Source organism: Aulonocara stuartgranti (assembly GCF_965226115.1).
Source record: "Aulonocara stuartgranti genome assembly, chromosome: 22".
In the NCBI taxonomy this organism is placed as follows: Eukaryota; Metazoa; Chordata; class Actinopteri; order Cichliformes; family Cichlidae; genus Aulonocara; species Aulonocara stuartgranti.
This window is the reverse complement of record NC_138957.1, coordinates 17,010,011-17,035,426: the sequence shown is the minus strand read 5'-3', so window position 1 is coordinate 17,035,426 and position 25,416 is coordinate 17,010,011. Positions and strand designations below refer to the sequence as shown.

At 39.7% G+C, this 25,416-nt stretch overlaps 1 protein-coding gene and 1 long non-coding RNA gene across 5 annotated transcripts in view; both read left to right on the top strand.

The window, feature by feature from the left end:
* vps50 (VPS50 subunit of EARP/GARPII complex) overlaps positions 1-25,416 on the top strand; it is a 137,764-nt gene that overhangs the window by 24,334 nt on the left and 88,014 nt on the right. For both annotated transcript variants that reach the window (XM_082520343.1, XM_082520342.1), the window contains exons 3-9: positions 521-643; positions 1,557-1,628; positions 10,216-10,269; positions 15,864-15,934; positions 17,568-17,685; positions 18,647-18,682; positions 19,152-19,234. In XM_082520343.1, the coding sequence (XP_082376469.1) occupies positions 521-643; positions 1,557-1,628; positions 10,216-10,269; positions 15,864-15,934; positions 17,568-17,685; positions 18,647-18,682; positions 19,152-19,234 (557 nt within the window). The remainder of the gene's footprint in view (positions 1-520; positions 644-1,556; positions 1,629-10,215; positions 10,270-15,863; positions 15,935-17,567; positions 17,686-18,646; positions 18,683-19,151; positions 19,235-25,416) is intronic.
* Positions 20,015-24,929, top strand: LOC309699353. 3 transcript variants are annotated; one of them, XR_014274306.1, is made up of 8 exons: positions 20,015-20,845; positions 21,009-21,138; positions 22,631-22,762; positions 22,880-22,979; positions 23,098-23,157; positions 23,247-23,338; positions 23,505-23,662; positions 24,321-24,928. It is a non-coding gene; the product is annotated as an uncharacterized lncRNA (long non-coding RNA). The 3 variants fall into 3 exon arrangements; XR_014274305.1 differs by lacking the exon at positions 20,015-20,845 and having other exon boundaries at positions 20,859-21,133; positions 24,321-24,929; XR_014274307.1 differs by lacking the exon at positions 20,015-20,845 and having other exon boundaries at positions 20,859-21,138.

The following is a 25,416-nucleotide window of genomic DNA, read 5'->3' as shown; positions in this document are numbered from 1 at the left end:
GATGTTTCTCAGAAGGGAATCTCTGCTCTCTTCTTTTAGTCATTTGTGTCTTTTTGTCTTTCCTCTCATCGCTGCCTCCCTCCCATGACAGCCAACCAATGAAACAAGCTGCAATCTTTTCCTAAAGTCTATGATTAACATTTTTCTCTTTTCATCCCCCCCGCCCCTTGTCAACGCCCTTCCTTTACCTCTCCTTGTCCCTTGTTCTCTGCCTCATTTAAGTTTAAGGACAAATCCTTCACCCTTTAGCTTTGTCCTTAAACTCCTCTGGAACTCTTGCTCCTCTAATCCTATCTCTCCCTCTTTTACTGATCTTTCCCCCGGCAGCCTGCTGATATATCCTGTTTGTTCTCTTTTTCCTTTTTTCTTCTTCCTGTGACTATATCTTGTTTATTGTTTTGTGGGTTTTAATGTAATAGCGTGTACCTTTTCTTTCTAGTACTTTATACCAAGGACATCTTCTAACTCTGTCTCTCTTTGTTTGTCGCTTTCTCTCCCCGCCTGTCTCGCCGTGTTGCAGGAGGAGCTGCGGGAGCTGAGGGAGCAGCCCATCGACCCCCAGGCGGAGCAGGAAATCATCGACAGCATCGAGGAGGTCTACTTCTCAAATGACTCCTTCGACATGGTGCAGCATGAACTGGAGGTCAGATACTCTGTATGATTTCCAGCTCTTGTGCTATTGACTGAATGAGCTCCACTCACCGGTTAAGCGATAACAAGCGAGACTCGCTTGCAAGTTCCCACGCCCCCTTTCATGAAATCATTTCATTAAATCCACCACGTTTCAGTAAGTTTGATAACAGAAGTATTGCATTTCTAATGTGAAGAAGTATTGTTTATTGTGCTCTGAACCCCGTCTGGCTGGCAAAAATAAAGCTTTTTCACCTGAGCTGCTGTTTCTTACATTTCTGCTGAGCCGCATGCATACAATTGACGTCTGGATTGATAGATTGCATCTGCTCAACAGAAGAAGGGTGTGAAATCTCATTAGATTTATCTTGGTATTTCTACACCATCTGAAATGAGACTCTCAGTCAAGGGGAAAGTAATTACCTATCATCCTTTGGGCCATGGATTTGTAATATCTTCTTTCAGTAGCAGAGTTTGTTTGCTGTTTACCTTCACTAATCAGAGTTATGATCTGGGGAAGTATATTTTAGTAGATTATTTTTGTTTGTTTTTCTTTTCTTTGAATGAAGTAAAAGCTACACCTACCTTCAGCTTAGGCTCTTTGAAATACCTCCTGAGGTAGCTTTAAAAATTAAGATGCTCGACAGTGAGGATTAGCTCTTGCAAGATGAATGAAATCCCCGCTTTGGCCCTTAGCACCTGAAATTTGATAGTGTCATAGTTCTGCTTTGAATATATTTTTCTGTCTGGCACACTGAGCGAGGACTCGTACTGTGTTAAAAGCCAGACGTGGTGGGAAGCAGCATGCGCTGGTATCCAAGTAAGCACAAGCAAAAAGACTGGATGCTATCAGCAGTCTAAAGAGGAGGTTTTGTAAGCAAACACTAAGGTTGCATGTTTGAATTTCTGTGTGTGTGTGATTATAGAAACTCCCGCCCGAGTTGAACCTGCAGGAGTTGGAGGAATACAGAGACAAACTTAAAAGGCAACAGGCAGCAGTAAGTATCTCTTTCCCTCTCTCTGTCTTTCATACAAACTCAAACCCGAAGGCACACAAACACAGTATGGTGTCAGACCGTGTCAGTGTACGTTATGATCATTTCTGCCTCGTGCTTGTGAACATTTCTAATCTACAGATTGTTCTCTGTAACTTTTTCAAATCATCTTTTGTTTTTCATTTTATTGTTTTATTTGACATGGAAACCCCTAACTGTTTTTGTAGTTCTGCTGAAGGTGTAGCACGTGATTTTTAAAAAAGAAAAAAAGTCCTTCCTGGAGCCATTTGTAAGTTAGTTGTCCAACTAATTGTTTTGCGCGCGCGCGCCTGTGTGTGTGTTAGGGCCTGTGTTAGTTGTGTAGTAATCAAAGTGAAAGTTAGAAACAGCAGAAGGTCTCGTGCTTTTATTTCTCACACTGTGCGGCTCTGCTCTCTGTCATTCTCTGGAGCCATAGCTGCTCGCTCATCCAGTGAATATAGCAGGTAGAAAGAGGGCACTGTTTCTGTGCCAGGAGAGCACATTGTGAAGCAGTAGGGTACTGTAGATTGTCTTTATTTTCCAGGCCTTTTTTGAAAAAAGAAAGCAAAAATGGCTAAAGATAAAAAGTAGCTAGGTAACGGCAGTGAAGTGAACTCAAGCACGATGATCACTGTTCAGTTGAGGAATGTCAGACAAACAAATTGCCATGGTGTTTGAGTCTGCGTAAAAAATCGAATTGAATTTATATACAGATATAAAAACTTGAAACTAAATAGTTAACCAATACCCGAATGCCCAAATGGTCATAAATAGATAGTGACTGATTGTAATGAATTTGGGAATCTCCCTTTCAGTCTGTTTTTTAGTTGGGTTTTACCGTCTTTTGTCTTCAGTGCTGCCTTAATTATTAAAGGCACAGATTAAATATGATGCTGGAGACAGTCCTCAGAGATGTCGGTGCATATTAACCTGATAGCATCAGACAGTTGCTGCAGAATTGTTGGCTGCACATCCATGATGTCTTCCACCACATCCCAAAAATGCTCTGTTGGATTGCGATCTAGTGACTGTGGAGATCATTTGAGTACTGTGAACTCACCGTTATGTTCTAGAAACCAGTTTGAAGTGATGTGAGTTTTGTGACATGGTGTGTTATCCTGCTGCAAGCAGCCATCAGAAGATGGGCAGCACTGTGGTTGTAAAAGGATGCACATGGCCAGCAACCATACTCAGGCAGGCTGTGGCATTTAAACAACGCTTAGTGCGATTGGTACCGAGGGGCCGAAAGTGTGCCAAGAAATGATCCCTCACACCATTACACCACCAGTAGCCTGAGCTGTTAACACAAGCAGGATGGATCCACGTTTTCATGTTGTTTACACCAAATTCTGACCCTATGATCGAGACTCATCAAACCAAGCAACATTTTTTTCAGTCTGTGTGAATTTTAGCTTCAGTTTCCGGCTCTTATCTGACAGGAGTGGTACCCGGTGTCGTCCTTTGTTGCTGTAGCCCACCATCTTTAAGCTTGGATGTTGTTGTTACCATGCGCTGACTTAAGTGTTGGAGAAAGTAGTTCACGATGCATTTTCTGCTAGTTTCTTTCTTTAAAAGTGTCAGTATGACACCTACACTACATAAAAAGCATGACAATAAAAGTTTGTTGGATGTCAAAAACCTCAGTTGACCCTGTCTCAAGGTCCAATTTATTAAGTTTTTACTGGAAAATAGAAGCAATAAAATTCGTTAAAGCCGACCTTGCTGGTTCACACTGTCGAAACACATTTTAAAATAATGATGTACTTGAAAAGAGAGTTTTCATTTATATAAAAGTGTTGAGTTTCTTCATTTGCCCCATTAAGTCATGGCAGGTTTTCCCGCACTGCTGTAATTTGCAGTTTGAGACCCATAGTCAGCACTGTGACGCTGAGAGTTTGTGCAGCTCTAGAGGAACGTAAACAGCCCAGAACACTTTTTACTTTTGTTTTTTGATGAGATGTTTTAAACTGCAAAGAAGGAATGAAACAAAAACACAAAAAAAACCAACAAATGCTCGATGCTGACGACGCTCAGTAAAAACTGAGTGAAGGTCAATCATTTTGTGCCATGACGTCAGTGCCTGCGTTTTCATCCTCAGCAAACTCATTTCCATAGCGGCTGCTCTGTTGAGGTTATTCAGGTACTCGCAGTTTCAGACGGGAGAGATGGCCTGTCAACAAATTCTATTTATAGCATCATGTGGCAGAGCAAGAAGCACTTTTTCCCTCTGCTTCTTCCATCCCCACAGTCCAGTGCAGATATTACCCTCCTACCTTCCACCCTGACAGGCTTCTGTACTTTTGCTCACTGCTTTGTCTCCATTGCTCCTTCAACTCTACTGCTATCCTTTTTTTTCACATCGATTTCCTCTATGACTCTTATCCCTCTTTTTCATGCATGCTGCGCTTCCCTCTTCTGACAGTAGCCCACAGAGCTGCCTGTTTAGTTAAGAGGATGCTTTAGACTTTCTGCCCCGTGGCATGGTGAGACCTGTACGTTTCTACAGTCTGAGTACACAAAAGCACCCTCACACATCCTCTCTCAGTCTCTCACGCTTTCTGTCTCTCGCACTTTCGCTCTCTCTCCCTGCCTCCCTGGCTCGCTGGCTGTCAGCCTGCAAGCACGTCGTGGGAATGGCCACAGTAATTGGTCCAGTGTACTGTCAGGCAGAAAATCCCCAGCTAAGTTTCTCAGCAAGCTCATCAAATGCAAATGTAAAATCCTGTGCCTACGAAAAGCCTTGACCTGTTTATCTGACTCAGTGGCCTGAGTATATTCAACATATCATTTAACCTTGTTTATTTTTAACTAGTTTAAAATCTCAGTTATGACTTTATTTAAGAGACAAGATAAAAGTATAAGAAAAACAGTTTACAGTTATCAGGATTTGCAAAATGCAATGAATCTATGTGAAAATGAATCGCTCAAAAGCTACTTAGAGTCAGTTTTTCTATTAAGGATATAAGACTGAGACGGTGGGTTATAGAGGTGTACAACATCTACTTTTAACAGAGTCTTAAAGAAAGGTTTTGTGCAGAAAAGTCTTAATTTCTCAGACAGACAAGCACCTCATCCTAAATGTGAGGCATGGGGGAGGAAGCATCGTGGTTTGGAGCTGCTTTGGCTCCTCAGAGGAAATCAAAAATGATTTCATATATTTTCAGAGGAGAATGTCAGGGCAGCAGACCTGAACCTTTAGAGAGGTTACGCTACCTGACAAAACAGAAATATAACAATGATGACAATGAAGTCATATTAATGAATGATGATTTTAACCCAACTGATATCCCCAACATACCAGGGATCTGTAAACTGTTCTGTAGAGAGGATTGACCCTGACATCCCCTCCGTCGTTGTGCCAGTCTCATTAACTTCTGATGGAGGTTGTTGCTCCTAATAGAGGTTCTATAAGTTCAAAAGTTCTGTTTCTAACAAATACCCTATTAATCATTTTGATAGGAAAAAAAGTAAAAGTCATTGTGGATTTAATACCTTTGCAGATATATGTATCCTTTACTATTCCTTTTAAGAATTAAGACAAATTCCTACACGGAAAATAGATAGATGGAAATCTCTTCCTACCTTACATGAATAATGATTATCTGTACTTTTTGGCTTTTTCTTTTTAATGTAATGTTAAAGCCATAAAAAGTGCACCTGTCAGTTCTAGTCTTGCTAAAGTTGTAGGAGGTTATTTGGCATTTTAAAACATGGAGCCAGTGCAATATTCGTCCATCTTGTTGGGTTAAAGAAACGAAACACTTTTTCAGTGGTAAATTAAGGTTGTTGGAGTATCGGGGTGTGTGTGTGTGATTGATTTCATGTTTTGATTTGGTTCAGTGTGGCGAGTTCAAAGACTTGTTTGGCAGTAAAATCGATGTTACCTTATGCAAATTAGATGCAAGCTTTGAAACATGCTGCCGGAGCACAGCTTAAAGGACTGCGTCATTTTCCACACTTTGGAAGAATTTCTGAGACAATGTACAGCAGAAGTTGCAAAGTTGTTCTGTGAAGTCATGCATATGCATGAACTTTGTGTTGTGGGTCTCTGCAGCCAATTTTGTTAAGACTATTTCTAAAGGTGGGCAGTGTGTGTGTGTGCACTCTCTGACTCTCCTAGTCACACGTGCACACGTCCATGCTCATGCAATCATCAGCATGTGAAATAGGGCATTGCACTTTGAAGGGGCGATAATAGTGCTTTTGAGATGTTCAGCATAAAGCTGTCCTGCGATGGCTGATACCGTGGATAGGCTCCACACCTTATTTATAACACTTGGCTGTAAGCTTAAGTGCGAGCTTGAGTTAGTGCGGAGCAGGGGGTCGAGTACAAGAGCTGAAAGTAACAGTACTGTACGGGTAACTGTGTTTGCCATTGACGCAGGAGATGTGTGAAGAACTGCTGCAGCGACTCTATTTATGTGAATGATCTGCTGCAGGGTGAAGCAAACTTTCTGTGGTTTCATGGGTGAGAACAACTGCCCCGTTCCTCTGCCACAGTGTCCAAGCTTAATTGGCATCTGTGACACGCAGCTGGCCCACAGAGGCTCGTCTCACAGCTAATTGCCTTTTCGTGCTGCGAGACTTCAGCCCATACGCAAAAATGTCAGGGTTCAGATATGTGATCTGCCGATGCTTTTTCTCATCATTTGAATGTAGCACACAAATGCTGAAAGGCCTTAATTAAAGTGGACGCTCATGCTTGCTCATACATCTAAGGCCTTCTTCAAATCCTATAAAAAATTTGAAAAGTAATTCCTCCTCCAAATCAAGGCCTTGAAAGTTTGCAGTAACTTGTCAGTGTGTAATAAAGTACAAATATGCATGACCAGTGCTTAAAGAAACGGCTTAAATGTGGTACCATATAATTTTATATTGCTCTTCCCATCTATCTGAAAGTGGCTTGCTTTTTAGGAATGTAGGCAGAGTTGATATTAGCAATGCGAACGAACATTCTCCATTTTTAATGAAACATGAAAGCTTGAAATGAATTCCCCTCCTGCAGCACTTATGAATTCTGTTCCTCAGCTCAGTTTTTAAAATGTTGCCAGTCCCTGCCTTACTGCCTTATTGCTCTCCATGTGTGCATCAGGTTTTAGAGGTGTCCTGCTGTGGGAAAAAGGATGTTTCAGGTAGAGCATTAAAAGGACCGCAGATGGTTATAAAGCAGTTAGTGCTGTTTTTTGTTTTTTTTTTTAAAAAGAAAAAGACATTTGCCTCCATTTAGTAGCCTGACTGACAGAATACATTATAAAAGGCACTGAATGTGTTTGGAACAAAATCCATCTATAAGCAAGTGTCACTACATGACAACCATTCATTATTTTGGAGTAAGAAGCCCAAGTCCCTATTGAAATCAGTCAAATTGGGAAAAGAGACACAAATTTAAGTTCAGTTGTCATCAGGACCAAAAATAAAAACAAAACACTGTTTATCTGCTCAGTGGCCTGATTATATTCAGCATATAAGAGCTTAACATACTTAGTGTCTTTAACCCACGTTTAAAAGCTTGTTTCCCCTGCAGGTTATGCTCCTGCTGCTCAGAGATGGATCACGTTAAGGCTTCATTATTGGTTGAGTCCATCTAGCCAATGCAATAAACATGTCCAGCTCATTCTACAAAGCACTGAGCAAATGCTATGTATGCAGTTACACCGACTGTATAAAAAAGACGGATGTACCCTAGTGGTTTCTAGACTGAGCCTTTTTGGTAGTTTAATGACAGCATTTGAGATCTTACCATGTTAGTTTTTTTTTAAGTAAAAAGTGTCGATATTTAGACCGGACGGCGAGGTGCTTGGTTATCTGCTAGTATTTGCCAGTTTGTTTGGGCCTCGTCAGTTATTGGCACTTCCACCTTGCCTTCACTTTTCATACACTAGAGCAGTGGTGTCAAACATAAGCCCTGGGGCCCACAATCGGCCTTCAATCTTCAATCTGGACCATTGGATGGCTTTGAAAAACGTGAAGGGAGAGACCAGTTTTAGACTCTGAACTGTATTTTCACAACTTTTCCTGCCGATAATGAATTCCCCCATGGTCATGCACAATACACCAAAGTAATTAAATGATAAATTTCAGTAATTTTACACATTTAATACTTACAGTTTAAACCTCAAGAGTCATGCTGACAAGTTTCTTTCATTTACCAAAGCAGCGTTTCTTTATGTAGAAACACTGAGCTCCAAATGTTAAAATTGCTCTTCTTTGTCTTATATGAAGTCATTTCATTGATTAAATGTCTAGTTACACATCTTTACACTGACAGAGTTTTACCAGAGATCAAAGTGGGCTGTTTGTGGCTGGCGATGGAAAATAAATTTGACATCCCTGCCCTAGAGGTTGCCGCTTTTTAGGAATACAGGCTAAGAGAAACATTTTTGCAGCCATACAGAAGAAACAATTGTAAATCTGTCATGCGTCAGTGCCGTACCATGATTGGCTCCTGGTGTGGCTTTGATTAGCTCTTTAGCATCTTTTTCTCCTGTGAATTTTTTTTCCCTGTTGTTTGGTATTTTTTGGGGGCGTATTGCTTGTGTGAGAGAGCAGGCTGCTTTCCACCCCCACCCATCCAAGGTTAAATATGGTTTTATAAGACTGAGAAACCCTCGCAGTTTATTTTACTTTAGCTAGCCTTAATCAGGAAACTGACTCATATGCCTCAACTATACAGCATTTGGTATAATTATCACATGTTTGTATTTATCTGCAATACACCATATTTACTGTATTTTTAGTATACAGCTTTCTTTACAATGATTTGGTGTCTCTGTTAGCTTTTTCTAACAGAGTATGTATATGTGTGAGTTTCTGTGTAAAGTCTCTGAACCTCATATGTTTATACCAGTTGTTGTTGTTATTATTATTCTACCACTATAAATGCCGACCATGTTTATATGAGTTGATTATCATTCATTTTCGACCGCTAGATTTGGATAGTATTTACTCCAAGCACCGTTACTGCTTTGCAGCCCAGTTACTGCACAATTAACCTCCATTAGAGCAAGCTGAGATTTAATGACTCTGGCCTTGTGGCTTAGGTAGGAGGGTTTGGGTACTCATAGCTGTTTTTCATTCAACAAAAAAATAGAAAGAAGTTTAGAATTGAATCAGTGAAATGCCAATAGGTGGCGTTATAGCATTATTTTGGGATAGGTTCGTGAGTGGTTAAGGGGGTTATTCTGGGCTCACATTAATACGTTACCTCACTGTTTTCTGTGTCTCCACCATTTTCTTGCCACATTTGTTGCGCCTCTTCTGAGTACTGAATAATTTTTCCTTGGTGAACAATTTATGCATACATTTAAATCTTAATAGAGGCACACACACACACACACACACACATGCACACACATGCTTTAACCCTGCTGAAGGAGCCGCTTCAGCTGAGCTGCGTTTCCCATCTGTTCAGGTCTCCGGTTTGCTACCACGCATACTTAACACACTTTGAAATGTCATCCCCACCCATAGCCTCATCTGCCGCGTATCAGCACATACAAAAACCTCCTCGCTACCTCGACTACTCGTGCTTATTCTCTTCTCCTGTAAAACTCCACTTGGTGCGTGCTGGCTTATGTAGTTGCACGGTAAATGGAAGAGAGGTTGCTTACTGTGAGTGGGAGAGAGATTGGTTGGGTGCTGCATAAGCGATTGTCCTTTGCTGTTATAATGAGCAGCAGTATTAAGAGATCATGTATCTGTAGTCAGGTTTTAAAAAAAATCCAAAGTTAAGTTGCTTAGTATTGAAATTACTGCTTTTTTTGTAAACGTGTTGCTGGATAAACTTCTTGTAGCACGTTGTTGGATGATATCCTGTGACACCTATGACATCTTGAGCTCGGAGAGAGCACGTGCTACAAACTGGGGGCATGGAGTTCAAAACATGTGGTGCTTAACAGCGATAGTCATGCACATACACTCCTTAATGCTTGAAAATATTTAATTGAAGGCATTTTGACAACTAAACAGGATAAATAAACTTGAGTGGACCCCACCTTGTTCATTCAGTGTGACCTTGTTTGTCTGATCCTTCAGTGTGGATGAAGCTATTCATTTTCCATTGGCCTGCTGTGTTCCTCACTTTTTCCCCTTTCTCCACTAAAAGTTGTGATGGGCGTCACACGTAGCAGAGGTGGGTCAGCCTGATCTCATGACCTCCTTTAATGCTGTGTTTTGTACCATATGGGCGCAAGCTTTTTCAGTAATTACAGTTTCACCTTAGCTGTAAATCAAAGGCATACAGAGGGGAACACAAGAAATCACAAAGGGAAATGAGGAAAAGGAGAGTTCTCTCAGAGAAACAAGAGTTACGTTATTGAGAAGGACGCTGAATGAAATGAAACGGAGAATGCGAGACACTCCCTTTAAAAGGATTCAGCTGCGTAGAGCCAGAGATGCAGACATCCCTGATTGTTATTCTCAGCCCAACCTCAATAGCGAGATTGCGTAGCCTAAACAGTTTCTGTGGGGTGACATTTGGGAAGAACATCAAAAAGTCTTCATTCATTCTTCTTTTTTTCATTTTTTAAATTCTACTTTTCACGTTTATCGTCTCTTTCTTTGTCTTCAGGTTTCCAAAAAGGTCGCCGATCTCATTCTGGAGAAACAGCCTGCTTATGTGAAGGTAAGCCTCCAGTGTAGGCTCAAAACCACGCTGAATAACGTGCTCTGTATTCCAGCTGCTGACGTTTAATTCCAAAACACATCAGTCACTGTTTAAAGTGACGTCTTTTCTCAGCCTATGAGATGCGATAATTGGACGTAGTTATTTTGACGCTGTGGGGTTGTCAGTAGATGTGTTTCTGTGAATGTGTCATCTAAATACGCCAGCAACGATGATGACTGAATTTTGGTAACCATGGCAATAAGAAATCTAAATCCATTCACGGATAAAGAAAACGGAGGGGGGAGCATTCTAGTTTTAATGCAGAACGTAGTTGGGATGTGAATGAAAACTTAAGTCTATAAAACCCCTTCTTTGGTCACCTAGTGATGAAGGTCCTCCTATAAAGACGCAAACCGGGGGCGGCCTGGTTTGCGTGGGGTGGGTTCCATGTGATGGCAATCTTAGGCAATCGATGTGGGGGTTGACGTAGAACAAGACCTCCAAAGCGCACACGCTGGTCAGTCACAATGTCCTGGAGGGGACGTGTGGCAGTTTGACGATGTACTTGACCCCCGGGATCCGTCTTAGCCATCGCTGCTGGGCCACATTGAGTCTTTTGGCGATTCTGGCTGATGCTTTCCACGTCTCACAAACGTAGATCGCGGTAGGTATAACGATGGAGTTGAGCAGTTGAATCTTCGTCGCCAGAACGATCTTTCAAAGTGCGCTTACGGATCAGTGGAAAGAAGACCAAGGTCATGAGGATAGGCTATGTGACAACACAGGACCCCATTATGGTAGGATTGCAACCACTGGAGGAAGTGAATCAGTTCACCTACCTGGGCAGCATCCTGGCAAGTGAAGAAGGCAGAGCTGGCTGTCAACTAATCGAAAGGTCAGCGGTTTGATCCCCAGCTCCTCTAGGCCACACATCAAGATAGCCTTGGGCAAGATACAAAACACCCAATTGATTGTGTATTATAGATAAAAGTAAATATTAATATAAAACTTAAAAGCCAGTTGAAACCATTGTCAATACGTCTGTCTCTTAAATAGCCTCGGTTTCTAGCATGTGTCAAAATCAGTGTTTTCACTGAGGTTATCTTGTTTTCAGATGTTTGGTATGGTCAAGTATATTTATATAGCACATTTAAAACAGAGTTGACAAATGTGCTGTATATTAAAAGTATTTAGCCCAAAGAGAAAAATTGGACTAAAACTCCAGAAAAAATGAACACAGTACTCAAATATGCAGTCGCAGGGAATACCAAGCATTTATCCTGGCCAAACAGCAGATGACTGACAGCTTTACTGTGCTATCTAGTGAAACTGGACTGAGATCACTGGCATTGTGAAGCCATCTGAAGGTCGGCCTATGAATAGTAAATTGATCATTATTTTCGCAACCCTCCCTGTGACTCTGCAAAGTCACGATAACAGCAGAGTTTATTAGCAGACACTGGCAGAGGTTTCAGTGCAGCGTTTCCATTCACCCATCCCAACTCGCATTCAGTCAGCCTACAGCCCTCTGGATTTTTCAGGGAGATTCCATATTCACCACCTGAACATCATAAAGCGAAGGATGATGGGGTTCTAGTCTCAGTCAGAAAGATTCGGAGACTAATATAAGCCATCGTGCTGGTCTCTTGATTTACTCATATCTTAGAGTATCTACACTACAATAGGAACAGAGGTTTCTCTCCTGTGTTCTTGAACGTTTTTCTTAATTTTTTTTCCTCTCGTGTGATATTTCATCAAAAATGTTGCACAGAAACACACAACCTAAGGGTACAATGCCACTACTCCCCAGCGCTTGTTGTGTGCAAGACATCAAAGGGCACACAAATTGCACAGACACGTACGCTCATGCCTCAGTGCTTGAAATGAAGGGCTGATAAGCTCGTGATGTGATTCATAGCTATATAGTGACTAACATCTCTCACTGCTATTGGTGTCCTCCAGCGACACATGGCCTCCGCTTGCACTCGAATGTAATATGGCTTCTTCTTCGTGTTGACGGATACTTGGACAGCCAAGCCAATATCACTAATTCATGCGTTTGTAATTCTTTCATAGTGTTTTTTTTTTTTTTTTTTTGTTAATATGCTCAGATTTTCCTGCAATGTTTTTTTTTCTTCTTTGTGCAGATATAACATTTTCTGTGAGGTCAAGGTGTTTCCAATTAAATTGCTATATTGATAAAACGGGCTGCCGGGTGGTTTGAAATAAGTGCCCGCTCTTATCTCGTCAGCTTTAAACAGCTTTGGATTGAGTGGCCAAACTGCATGACCCTTAGGCTTGTCAGGAAGGAGAGATTACTTTTGCTGCAAACCTGGCTGTAATAAATCTGCAGGTAGCCCTGACCAGGTCACTCAGCACTGCTGCAAACAAATGGATTACACTGGTAGTCCGTCATTTTCCTCTGAAACCACTTATTTATCAAAATTACTGTTTTCTCTTCTTTGTTTTTGCCTTTACTTCCAATTCCCTTGAAGATTTGTAATTTACCCAAGTCTGATGGTCTTACTGTGGGCTTCTTCCACTGGCAGGACTAGAATCTGGTAAGAAATATATCTGCCAGCAGGATTAGTGTCTCTAGAAATCTGCAGGTATGGTCACATACCCTTTAGATAATCATGTGTGAATGTGGAGCTGTGTGAGCCTGCACTTATATTTCCTAACTTTGCTTCCCAGTGACCTTAATACTACAAAGTGAACCGGTCCAGGCCAAAAACAGCAGCATCATTAGGATGTATAAGCAGGATAGGTAACGCTGAGCCAGTGCGAAGTCAGTGTGCGTGCTGGTGGTGGGGGTCACAGAATAACCTCTTACGAATATATGAATAGAGAAGCTTTGGAAAAATATCCCTTGTGACTAACTACCTCCTTCTCCTTAACCTTTGCTACCGACACCCACAGAGCTGTGTTTGTGGATGCCGTTGTAGTCAGACCGTATGGTGTGACTGCATTAGAGTCATCTCACTTTTCCTGTTTATGTACAGTACATAGAAATCTACTGTATACATGTTTTTTCCCCCTTCCATTCAAACCAGCTGTGCAACCTTTTTTTATCTATTAAAACCTGCCCGGCCATTTGTCAGAGCCCACCACTGTGCAGTTAGTGCATCTCCTCTTGCACAAGCTAAGCTGATTGAGCCCTCTGTCAGGTTAAGTGTAGCTTACAGATAAGGTAGACAGCTCGGAGCTGTGGTGTAACAACAAATTGGAGCCTCGGGCTACATACTGAGCGCTCATTGTGTGGAGTGTGCGTGTGTGTGTGTGTCTGAAAAAGTATGTGTGTTTCTGGTTGAACCTGTATGTGTGAGCATTCAAGCTGTCTTTGTGCTTCCCCGTGTAATCCACAGGTAACAGAATGCATCAGCACCTTTGTACTAGCTCACTGTGGCATTTGTTTAACTGCAATAACTGTTGAGTGCGGTATTACTTTATCTTGATAATGATCACCAATATATGGCATAGAGGATGGTAGATACTGGAACACAGGTGATTAGGGTTCATGGGTTCATCATTGACCTGATTTTCCAGCAAGTGCACATATCCTGTTATTATATAGACAGTGTATTTTAACTTGCCATTATCTTTGGGAGTAAAAAGAGAGATTTTAGCTGTGAGAGTGATGTCTGTAACTGAAACTGCACGATCCCCTTCGGTGTGAACATTCGGATGAGTCTGGCTTCAATAAATGTTGCTTACGGTTGTTCGCCTGCGCTGCTCCCAGCGCATGAATCAATTTGTTCCAGTCAGTTTTTCAGTTACACCTGAGGTAAACCTGCCGAGTCATCCAAATCCCAGCTCATTCCTACATCTTAGGGCAAGTTCTGAGGACATATTTTAAAGTATAACCGAATTACACGCAAATGCTACACTGGTACCTGCTATTTTTAACCTGCTGCTTATGAATTTATCATTAAGAAATACTCAGATACTTGGTGACTCATACATGTTTGAGAATAAAGATCAGAGAAATCAGCGTTAGTGTTATAATGAGCTTAAATTTTTTTTGCTTTACTGAAAAAAACTAAATTTTAGTTGAATTTTTTATAATGTTGGGTATTGCAGTACCTGGCACTAATGGTATTATCACAACCAAACACTGATCATGTATGGTTTAATTGGATTGGCTGAGAAACACTAGAATGCAATGGAAAAAGACAAAAAGCTCTTATTAAGACTTTCCTGGCACCTACACACCAAATTTGATACAATACATTGTAACAGCTCTGGCTTGAAGCTTCTACATTTTCAGTTATTGTTGATTTTTGTCAACGAGGTGATAATGTTACTTTATGCTGATTGTTGAGGGCCCTGTGGATGGTGGAAGTGCACTGGACTTTAAAAGTCCACTGTTGGCCTCGGCATGGATTTAATTTTCATAGAAATGTTCAAAATACACTTTTTTAGTATTTATATCCTGACACATGAATGGTGTCTTATATTCATCCAGAAAAACATCCATATCACATGGTGTACGTACCTTAAGAGAAACCTCTGACTATTACATGAGCCCTTGCAAAGTGTTATGAGGACTTGACAAGGTCTTTGTCAACACTCAAGATCATAAGGGCAGATCTGTTTGAATCGGCTTATTGTTCTCGTACCCACAGCTGAAGTGCCTCTTTGGTGTTGTTGGTTTATTTTTAATGACCGTGGAAAATTGAATTTCCCTGGATTATATTCCATTGGTAAAAGGTTGTTTTTTGCCTGACAGTGTTATGAGGATTTTTTCTTTTTGCCAACACTGGACCTTTCTTGTGGAAAAGTAATACAGCATTATAAAAGAGGATCAAACAACAAGCTTCTCCCACCTCAGGCATGACATCTGGCAGATAAAAAAAAAAAAAAAAAAGATAAAAGCACAAAGAAGACAAGGAAAGTCAAAAGTACGACGGTAAGCTGTTTGTCCGTTGGCCCTGTATTGGCTAAGGGTGTGCTTGTTCTCAGCCGAGGTCATTCAAGTGGCATAATAACTGCACTCTCGGAGCAAAGTGCTCATTGATCCTTTTCTAAATGTCAACACCGAAGGGAAGGAAGACATTCTCTGATTTTTCTCTGTTTTGAAAGTTATTCTCCTAAACTGTGGTATACTTTGGCTCTGATAAATTTCTTACAATAAGAACATCATTTGTGTTATCTGTCTGTTTGCAACAGAATGTAGATGGAATTTGCTGTTATGTCTTTATGTGCTGGATGGGGGAAGTGATTGTTGTATAGAAAGTATCATAACTGAGCAAGTGTGGTGATGTCTTTATGTCGGTGAGCTTTCAGAACTTTTGTCCAACAATAAACCATCTTGCAATGGGACTACACCAGCCATGATGTCTCTGAGTTCTTAAAGGCTCATGTTAAGGTTCACATCGACATCTTGTTTGGTTGTAATGCTCTCATCTTGAATGCCTACCTGCTGCAGGTGTTGTCTCCATGTTTTTTCATACTGTTGAACAGACAAACAGAGTGAAAAAGGGTGAAAATAAATACCAGCTACAGTGTCACATCTGGTAATAACCCATTTCATTCTAAAGTCTTTTCTTAAAGCACTTAAAGGCATAGTATGTTGCTCTCTCTCTTCTTACCATCTCATTTCTTATTTACAGGAGCTAGAGAGAGTGACGGCGTTACAGACCAACCTGCAGCTGGCAGCAGTCATTTGCACTAATGCAAGGAGGTAATTGCGTTCTGTTACATATCATCTATTCTGAGAAACCTACTCAAACAGCTCATTCAAAGTGCATCTGCATATTAAATGCTTTCCTCATAACCATAATGGCTTTCATTCAGATATTCTCAGTCTGTTGATGTGGTCACATTTGAGAAATATTTTTGTCTTGTTGTCTTAAAATAAAGTAGCTGTCCAAAACCTGCCACCACACATGATCTGTTCTTTGTTTGTTCGAGCCGCTATGTGGTTTGTGTGGGTGGTATAAGACAAAGCTTTATGCTGCCAATTCCTGAAGGTTTCGATGGACATGTAGCATACAATGCTATGTAACAGTTTCTTTTTATAATAAAGTGTAGATGGACAAGATGTGTTGGGGAAATGGCATCAAAGGTCTTACAGGGCTGGATTGAATCATATGGTTACCCTACCCCTGTCACTCTTTTTAAATTTAAATAATAGACTCTTGTTTCATGGTTATTCCTTTTGAAAGCTCAGATACTCAATTATTTCAGTGATTTGTATAAATAGAAAAAGTCATCTTCAGGTACAAAAGTCTAGGGTCACCTCTTATTTTATTATATTTTACTTCCAGGGTGCCAGAACTTCCTGTTTTTCTTGGCTGCTTGACATTGGCTGCTTTTTCACTCATTTTCAGTCCAGTCCTTTTACCTAACCGTTTTTGGAGTCTCCCTTTTTTTGTTTTTGTTTGTTTGTTCATGAAGCTATTTAGCACTGACCTGAATCACTCAAGCATAAAAACGCTTAAGCGATGAACCAGTGCTGTGTCTAGACATAACCAACGACTTAATAAAGAACCAATTATACATTGTATCTTTAAGCAATTTGTTAGTGGCTTATTTCTTGAATTTAGTCAAAAATATTGCCAAAGGTATAAAATAGTATTTTTGCACCAATAATTCCCAAGGAGCTGTTAGCTGAGAACTTGGCATGTGTCAGCACTGTGTGCTGTGCCCCCTTAATAAGTTAGAGGGAATGGGACAAGTGAAGGACAAAAGAAGAGGTGTGAGGAATAAACTTACTATCTACAGAAAATAAACAGTATATGAAAGTCAGGAAAGGCAAAGGCCTGACAATGGGACCTGAGAGATGCATCTCGCCTTTCAGTTAATCCATCTGCTGTTCACTGAAGCCTCATCAGAAATGGTCTCAGTGGAAGGACGGCTGTCAAGAGGCCATTCTTAAGAAAGGGAAACAAGGAAAAAAGGCTGATCTATGTCAAATTACACAAGACCTGGACTCAAAATCAGTGTCAACAGATGTTATGGAGTGATGAATACAAATGAGACAGTTTTGGTTCAAATTGTTGCCATTAAGTATGTAGGAGGTCACGAGAGAGGTACTATCTATAGAGGTGTCATAGTTTTGGCTGCATTTCAGCCAGCAGTGATTTGGGACCTTGTCAGATTTTATGGAATTATGAGTTATAAGCTTAGACCTCAAGATCTTTACTCAGCACTGAAAGCATAACAAAATAATGGTGCATTCATCTATTACTCTTAAAGTCTGTTACTACCTGGGCTATGGTTCTGTGTGTATATATCTTCTCTTGTGCTGCTTACCGTCTTGTTTTTGACCTCTGAATACTTGGTAACATTGACCTGAGACTTCTTCTGCGAAGGCAACTGAGTGTGGCAAAGGAGGGATTCACCGAGGCCAGCCTCGGTCTCCTGGCCAATCAGAGAAGGCGACAACTGCTAACAGGCCTGCTCAAGTCTCTGAGGACCATCAAGACCCTGGTAAAGTTAACTCACATGGTTTACTATGCAGCTTTTTTTTTTTGGGGGGGGGGGGGAGACCAGGGAGCAACCACGGAGCAACCACAAGTTTCTGTGTTTCAGCAGCTGCTAACAAGCACTACATGTTAACAGTGATGTATTGACCAGTGAGCATGGAATAGACTATCAATGAATTTAAGTGACTTCGCTGTTGTAGTTGAATATATCTGTGGTTGGGTAATGAGTTGAGCTCATGTCACCTTTGAAGGGGGCAACGAGGTGCCTTAACAAACATGAAGTTTCAGGTGTATATGTGGAGAGGGTGCTTTGCGCTCGCATATTTAGGTGCTCAAATTGCATCCTACATACAAAAAGTTGAGCTCGACTTCTAATCATTCTTCAACAATTCAACAATTCTCAGTATCACACATCAGTGATCTTTAATTGGTTCTTGAGGTCATCCTGCAAGGATTCATTCTGTTGTTTTGGTTAATTCAACTTTCAACATTGTAAATTCTGACTTTTGTCTTGGTGCTGTCCTTTGAATTACTCTAGTAATGAATACATTTTTCTGTGCACTATTTTCTTTCTACTCTTTTTATTTACTAATGTGTATTGGTTGACCTGCAAAATCATTTAAGTATGATGTAGTCCTCTGATTCTGACTGACCTACATCGCTCTGAAATAACTTCATAAACACAGTGTGATGTTACTGTTAACAAATAAATGCAGTCTTCAGTAATCACTGCAACAGTTTCTCTACACATGATTTAAAATTAAGCTGGGAGTTAATCAGACATGCTCTCTTTTAATCACTTTAATCATTTGCTCACACTGTAATCAGAAAAATATGCTGCCAACATGATCACAGCAGGAAAGCGCAGAGCAAGTTTGAATAGATTATTAGTTCGTATTGTGTCCTCTTAGGTATTTGATGCTGTATTCATGTGTTTTTCTGCTTGTCATTGCTCCCCCTCACAGCAAAGAACAGATGTAAGACTCAGCGAGATGCTTGAGGTATAGTAATCCCTACACGCGCGCGCGCACACACACACACACACACACACACACACACACACACACACACACACACACACACACACACACACACACGCTCTGTGTTATTAATTGACAGTAAAAGGTCAAACATCAGTGGGGATTCAACATTGAAAGCAAAACCCACACAAACATGAGAGACAAATACAAATCTATATGTGCTGTTAAGGTCAGCAGTACAGTATATGGAATAGATTTCACTGCCACTGTGTGTAATCCTTGGTTATTTGCAGAGTACCTGCTGTTATAAGCATTTTAAGAAAATTGTAGTATTAGACTGGATCAGAATCGTAAATCTATAGTAAACCATCATCCACAGCTTTCACCTGGTGTGATTATGGACTAGTTTTTCCATTAAGCCACACTGAAAATCCTATATTTTTGTGTCATGTAACATGCATTAAACATTATAACTCCTCTGGTTCTTTAGGAGGAAGATTATCCAGGTGCAATCCAGCTGTGTCTGGAATGTCAGAAGGCCGCCAGCACCTTTAAACACTACAGCTGCATCAGGTAGAGTACGAGCAGATTGATAGAGTGATATGTTACCGTATCCAGCGGGAGTAGGCATCGACTTCATTTTTCTGTCTGGAAAATATTTTGTTATGAATATGATTTTCATGAGTTATGCTGTTGTTTTACATCTTCCATTGTCAATTCTTATTTGGGGTAGAAGAAATTTAGAGATTGACCTGATTTTAAAATATTGATTGGTTTCTCTTGAAATGTGTCTTTTTTTTCATGGCTGGAATCGAATTGCTCTGGTGTAAGACGTAGCATTAACAGGGCTTGTTATGTCCCCTTGTTTGCATTAGGTGTGATATCAGAGTAGTTTCTAAAAGTTTTAACCCTCCAAAGACATTATTAGTGCGCTGATATTTCAATCTGAACCAGAACATCTTTACTTCAGCCACAGTTTTCTTTTTAAACATTTGGTTTGGTGTTTTTGGCGAGCTTTAATTCTGAAGTCCTCAGATTGGAAAACACATATTACCAGTTACAGGCAGGAAGCGTGAAGGTTGTGCCACAGAGATAGTTAGACTGGAAAAACTTATCAGAGGTGGTGACAAATGTAAAGCAATGAGTAGCTTCTTTATTTTTACGCTCTCCTTTTTTTTAAATGTAAGAGTGAGATTTGAAAAGCTTTAGGGATGATTGATGCAGAGAAAACGGGAAATATAGTGAATACTTGACGGTTTGTAGCTGGGTGTTCAGACCTTTTTATGCATTGACAGATTGATCCGGGATGCCAGAGAGATGAATAATGATCATCTCCACACTGTAAAAAAAGTCAGTAAAATATACAGCAAAACACCGTCAAATTCCAACGGTAATGGAGCGTAAAATCAAAAACTTCCTTTTACTGTATTAAATAGATTGAATAACCGTTAATTGTGAGACTGGATAAAACTTTGTTTTTTACTGTAATAAAATGTTGAAATTATAAATATTTTCTGTGAAAACAAATAAATATGCATACATTTTACAATTACATATTGTAATGTTGAAAATGTCTGAAAAACTTAGATTTTACGGTATTATTTGAGTAAAACTACATCTTTTGGGGTTGTGCACATTGGAATTCACAGTATAAAGCTGTAGATTTTTAAGCAAACAAAAACATTCATTTTTACAGAAACAAGATGTTAAAAAATAGGGTCCACCGTAATAATACAACCAGTACATACCATTAAAAAAAAAGCAAATATCAGCAGTGAAAGACAATAAAACTGATAGTATTTTTTTATTTTAAAATTCAGATACTGATATACAGATTAAAAGTTAGGCCTGCAGTATATCATTGTTAACCTTCTGATAAAAAAATCAACAGCAAAAGAAGATGTTAAAAATAAAGTTTATGGTTGTGAATAAAATTGATTTCAATAATCTTTTTTAATTATTATTTTAAAACAACTTTATGTTGTTGTGTTTCACGCCATATTATCAGACCACCTTAAGTGGGTCGGCCTTAAATTTTGAATTTGTGTGATCGCTGTTGATTGGTAGCTAAACTGCTGGTAAACTGTGTACAGACGTTTTACGTTCGAATTGCAGAGAAAAAAAATCTGGTAGCAACATTGTGCAGTATGAGCGAACCATTTCACCAAAAAAAGGGGAAGCAAGGTAAGATGTGGCTGCAGCGGTCTGCAGACGTGACTTCTGATCAAATTCGAACCTCCTAAAGAAACAAAGAGCGACGTTACATTGCGGGATGACGTCACCTGAAAATGACCAATAGCGCGGCGCGCTGCTGAGCTGTGTGCCAACCGCTCTTTTTTTCATGCAGGAGACTCAAGTTGGCTTCGCTAACGGACACAGTTTTGAACTCGTATATTAGCGCCATTTATTGCTGCTTGGACCACAGCATCTTCGGAATTTGTAGACATCCTGGCAGCTTACAATTAGTTCGAGGTGAGGTGAGTACATGCAACTTCAAGTTATCTCTGTTATAAAAATCCACCAGCCCAGCGTTTATAGATAATTTTAGCAGTTCGTTTTTTATGAGTGAGGTTGTGAATTTAGTTAGCATTTGTGAGTTGAGTTAGCATTACTGTTGCGAGGGAAGCATTGCTCTGGATTAGTTTCTGTATATGGCGTGCTTAATTCGCTAGGAAGGAATTACCAAAGTACATGGAGTTATGTTAACGTGTAATTTCTGTGGTAAGGTAGTTCAGTCATCAAGGGGCTACGTGCTTCATTGTAAACTGCATCGGAATGAGCCACGTTGTTTCTTTCGGTGTATTGAAGCAGGCTGCCAGCAGACATACACCAGGTATGGCGCGTTTAAGGCTCATTTTTACCGAAGACACTGCCCCCACCCATGTCACTGGTGTGGTGGTGGTTTCTTCGTTTACATGTGCAATGGCGATGTGTGAACGTCAGTGTCAGAACTCTAAAGAGTTAATAGCTCATCTGAAGAGCCATATTGTGGAAGGACACGTGGTCACTTGTCCAGTAAGAGGATGCACAAATACCTTTAGAGTTAAATCATCTTTTACTGCTCACATGTCACGTAAACACAGAGTTTTCAGACAGCAGCATTGGTGATTTATATAGAGAGTCTGCATGTCAATCATCATCTGTTCCAACCACATCAGATGACTTTGTACCCTTGATTTCCGAGCCTGCTGCACAGTCTATTACACATGAAGATAACATGGAAATGCCCCCTGAATTCTGTGATCTTTTTCTGAGAAACGTTTCACTATTCTACTTAAAATTGCAGGGTCAGTTTCTACTGCCTGCTTCAACCATACAGAACATTGTAGAGGAAATGCAGAACATGCATGAGTTGGGACAGACATACAGTTTGGGTAAACTTGCATCACTGTTAAAAGATGACACATCATTATCAGAGGAGGACATCAACAAAGTCTGTGAGTCTGTCAAAAGCTATGATCTTTTTTCTGCATGTCATACCGGGCCATTGAGGACAGTGCACTCCAGAGCTCAGATCTTTAAAAAAGCCTTCAACTATGCGGAACCAAAGAAAATATTTTTAGGGAGAGATGAAAACAGAAAAGATAGGTTTGCCTATTATGTGCCTTTAAGAGAGACTTTGAGATGTCTGCTAGAGTCTGATCTGTGGCAGAAATCAGAAGAGCCCTCTACTGAGCCTCCTGCTGATGTTCTGTGTGACATAAGTGATAGTAAGCTGTTTTAAATAAAATGATTTTTTTGGTCAAAACCCATTGACTTAATTGATTTCTATCCATTAACATCTTACATGAAGTATGGGTACCAAATGGTTCCACTGAAACACAGTGTGCTGTCACAATAATGGTGCTGTTAGTTTGGTACTTACGAAACACTGTATAAAAGTGTAGTATCAAGCAAGATCAGCTTCATATTTTAAGACCAAAGGTACCACTTGGTGTAAATTGACCTTTATTCACATTCTTTTATCAGACATCTTGGAAATGGGGGGCAGCATAAGGAGTTCCATTACTAAGGTGCTGCCGGACCTGTCTGCCTCAATCCTTGAAATTGTACTGGAGGCACTACAATCATTAGGAGTGGAGACATCTGAGAAACAAACCAGTAAGTATTATGATTTCATTGCACAATAGCCATGAAGGACTTTCTGTTTTTTCTATTATGCTTTGGCCAAGGTCCAAAAAGTACAATTAATCTATTGTTTGTGATATTGTTTTACAGCACCAAATATGGAAATTTCAAGCCAGGCCAGCATATCGTCTCCATCTGTTTTAAGGTTTAAGGGTGGTGGCACAGCTAAGACCCAAGAGTCTCTTTCAAGGTTAGTAAAGTAAACAGATTCAAGAAGATATTTTACACATTTCTTTGTCGTCTGTCTCTAAATCTTATTTTGTCTTTATTATGATTAAAAAGGTTTGTTTTGTTCCTGCCCTTTTCAGACACTGAATTTGAGCAGAAACCATAAGGATACTCAAAGGACCTGTGACTCTCAGGAAATGGTGAGATTTCAGGTCATAATCTTTTTTTTTCCATTAAATTAATTTTCCTTTTTCCCTTTACAATATTGCTGTTTTGTTTTTGTAAACAGCATCAAATGAGAGAGACAGATGAAACAGTTTCAAGACAATGGCAGGAAAAAAAATGCTGAAGATTGAAACAAACCTTGGCTGGAAATATTTGGTATGTGTTTTACCGTAAATCAAATTGTTGAAAAACATTCAGCTACACTGTAACACAGGGAAACTTGATTTGCACTTATTTTGTTACTTTAATTTCTTGTCTCATTATTTTTGTCAGTTATTATTGTTTATGGTGTATGCCCTTCTTGTTTTCCTTCTGAATGCAGAAGGTATCTAGCCAGTCCACAATGAAAGCTTCGTTGCACCCAATGAGTCTTCTGGCAGAAATGATGGCGGCTGTATTCTTTGGTTTCCCTAAACATCACACCCTGCCTGTTTATACGAGGCTCTTCAATTAAGTCTGCACCCAAAGATTCAATAAGAGGTAAGCAGTGGTATTATTCAAGTTTTGCTAAAGAAAGATGGACAGGAGACACTAATCTTAATCAGCCGAGCTCAGGTTCATGTCCAGGTGAGCAGTTTCATACGCTATAAAATGTAGATTGAATGATAGGTCTCATCACCATGCATTCAGCCATTAACTTCAAGTTCTATGATAAATCAATACGAAACTTAAATACGTTTTCCAACAAATTATGATTGTGATTAGGGCTGCGTTGTCTATGTATAACTTTTACATAAGTAGATTTAAAGTATAACTATTGCCAAAACGCAACCTGGGCTGTTTTTTTTTTTTTTTTTTTAACTGTATCGATTTTGATGTGCTCAAATTTATGCCCCGGCCCCCTAGTATTCCCATTCACTGGCTATTGACCACAAAACAAAATCACGGTCAATCTCAAAAACGGCTTGTTTGTCGTAATTATGCTTTTAGATATATGTTTGTCTCGTTTACAGTAAAAAAAAAAAAACTGAAAAAAACAGCCCAGGTTGCATTTTGACAATAGCTATCCTTTAAGAACTGTATATTTTACACTTAAGAAATCATTTATCATTAGATCTGGTTTTGGCAGCACGTTTTGTTCATTTCTGTGCATTTTGCTCAAGCACTGATCAAACTTTGTCCATTTTTTTTGCTGCAGAGGGGATCCTGCCAGTCCAAAGTGAACTCCTGATGGACATTGAAGTACTCCTGCAGAGCTTGTATCTTCAACACCATGCGCATTAGAAACTCCACCGAGTCCTTTCCTTCACCAAGGCAGGACCCAGTGACTCATTACTGTTGATAGGTCAGGGGCAGGTAATATTTTGTTTCATGTTTATTCATTCCTCCATGGATTACCAGCCATATATATGGACACATGCTGTATTCTCAAGATCTATGCTGTTTTGTAGGAATAGAGAAAATAATATGTTTAGTCTGTTTTCAAATGGTATGTCAAATTTTCTCATTGTTTATCAGTAATATTCTCTACCTTGGTTGTATATGAGCATCTTTAGATTTTTCTATATTTAGCGGTTGCAAATGTAAAATGTACGGTAAACCATTTATGTTCCTCATATTGTACTGTATTTTTAGCGGTAAAATACCGGCAGCTGTGGTTGCCAGGAATTTACCGTAAAATGTATCTGGTCAAAATAAAATGCTGTAATTTGTTATACAATTTCACTGTGTTTTTTACTGTCAAAGGTTTTAATAAGGTTTAACATATTTCTGTTATTTTTACAGTTATTTACAATAATAGGGTCTATCCTATTACTGTTAAATTAACAACAAATTACTGTAAATATTATTATATTATTACTTTTTTTTTTCTGCAAATATCCGTAAAAAGCTATGGAAAGTTGCATTTTTTACATTAAATTGCTGTATAATTGACAAATATATTTGGTTTTTCCTATCATGATTTTGGTAAAATAATACGTTGTCTACCTTAAAAATTAGGGTTACAAAACCAGTATACCGTATTGTCTTTTACAGATTCCACATTTTTTTACACGGTATATTCCTGGCAACCACAGCTGCCGGTATTTTACCGTAAATTTGACAGATTTTTTTTTACAGTGCACCCATTTCACCTGCCCACGGATCCATCTTTTTGTTTTCCTTTTTAGTCAGTTTCTTGACAGTCACGGCTAATGGCTGTCCCTCCCTGAGCCTGGTTCTGCTGGAGTTTTCTTCCTGCTAAAAGGGAGTTTTTCCTTCCCACTTTGGCTGGTTTTCTTTGTATTATTGTA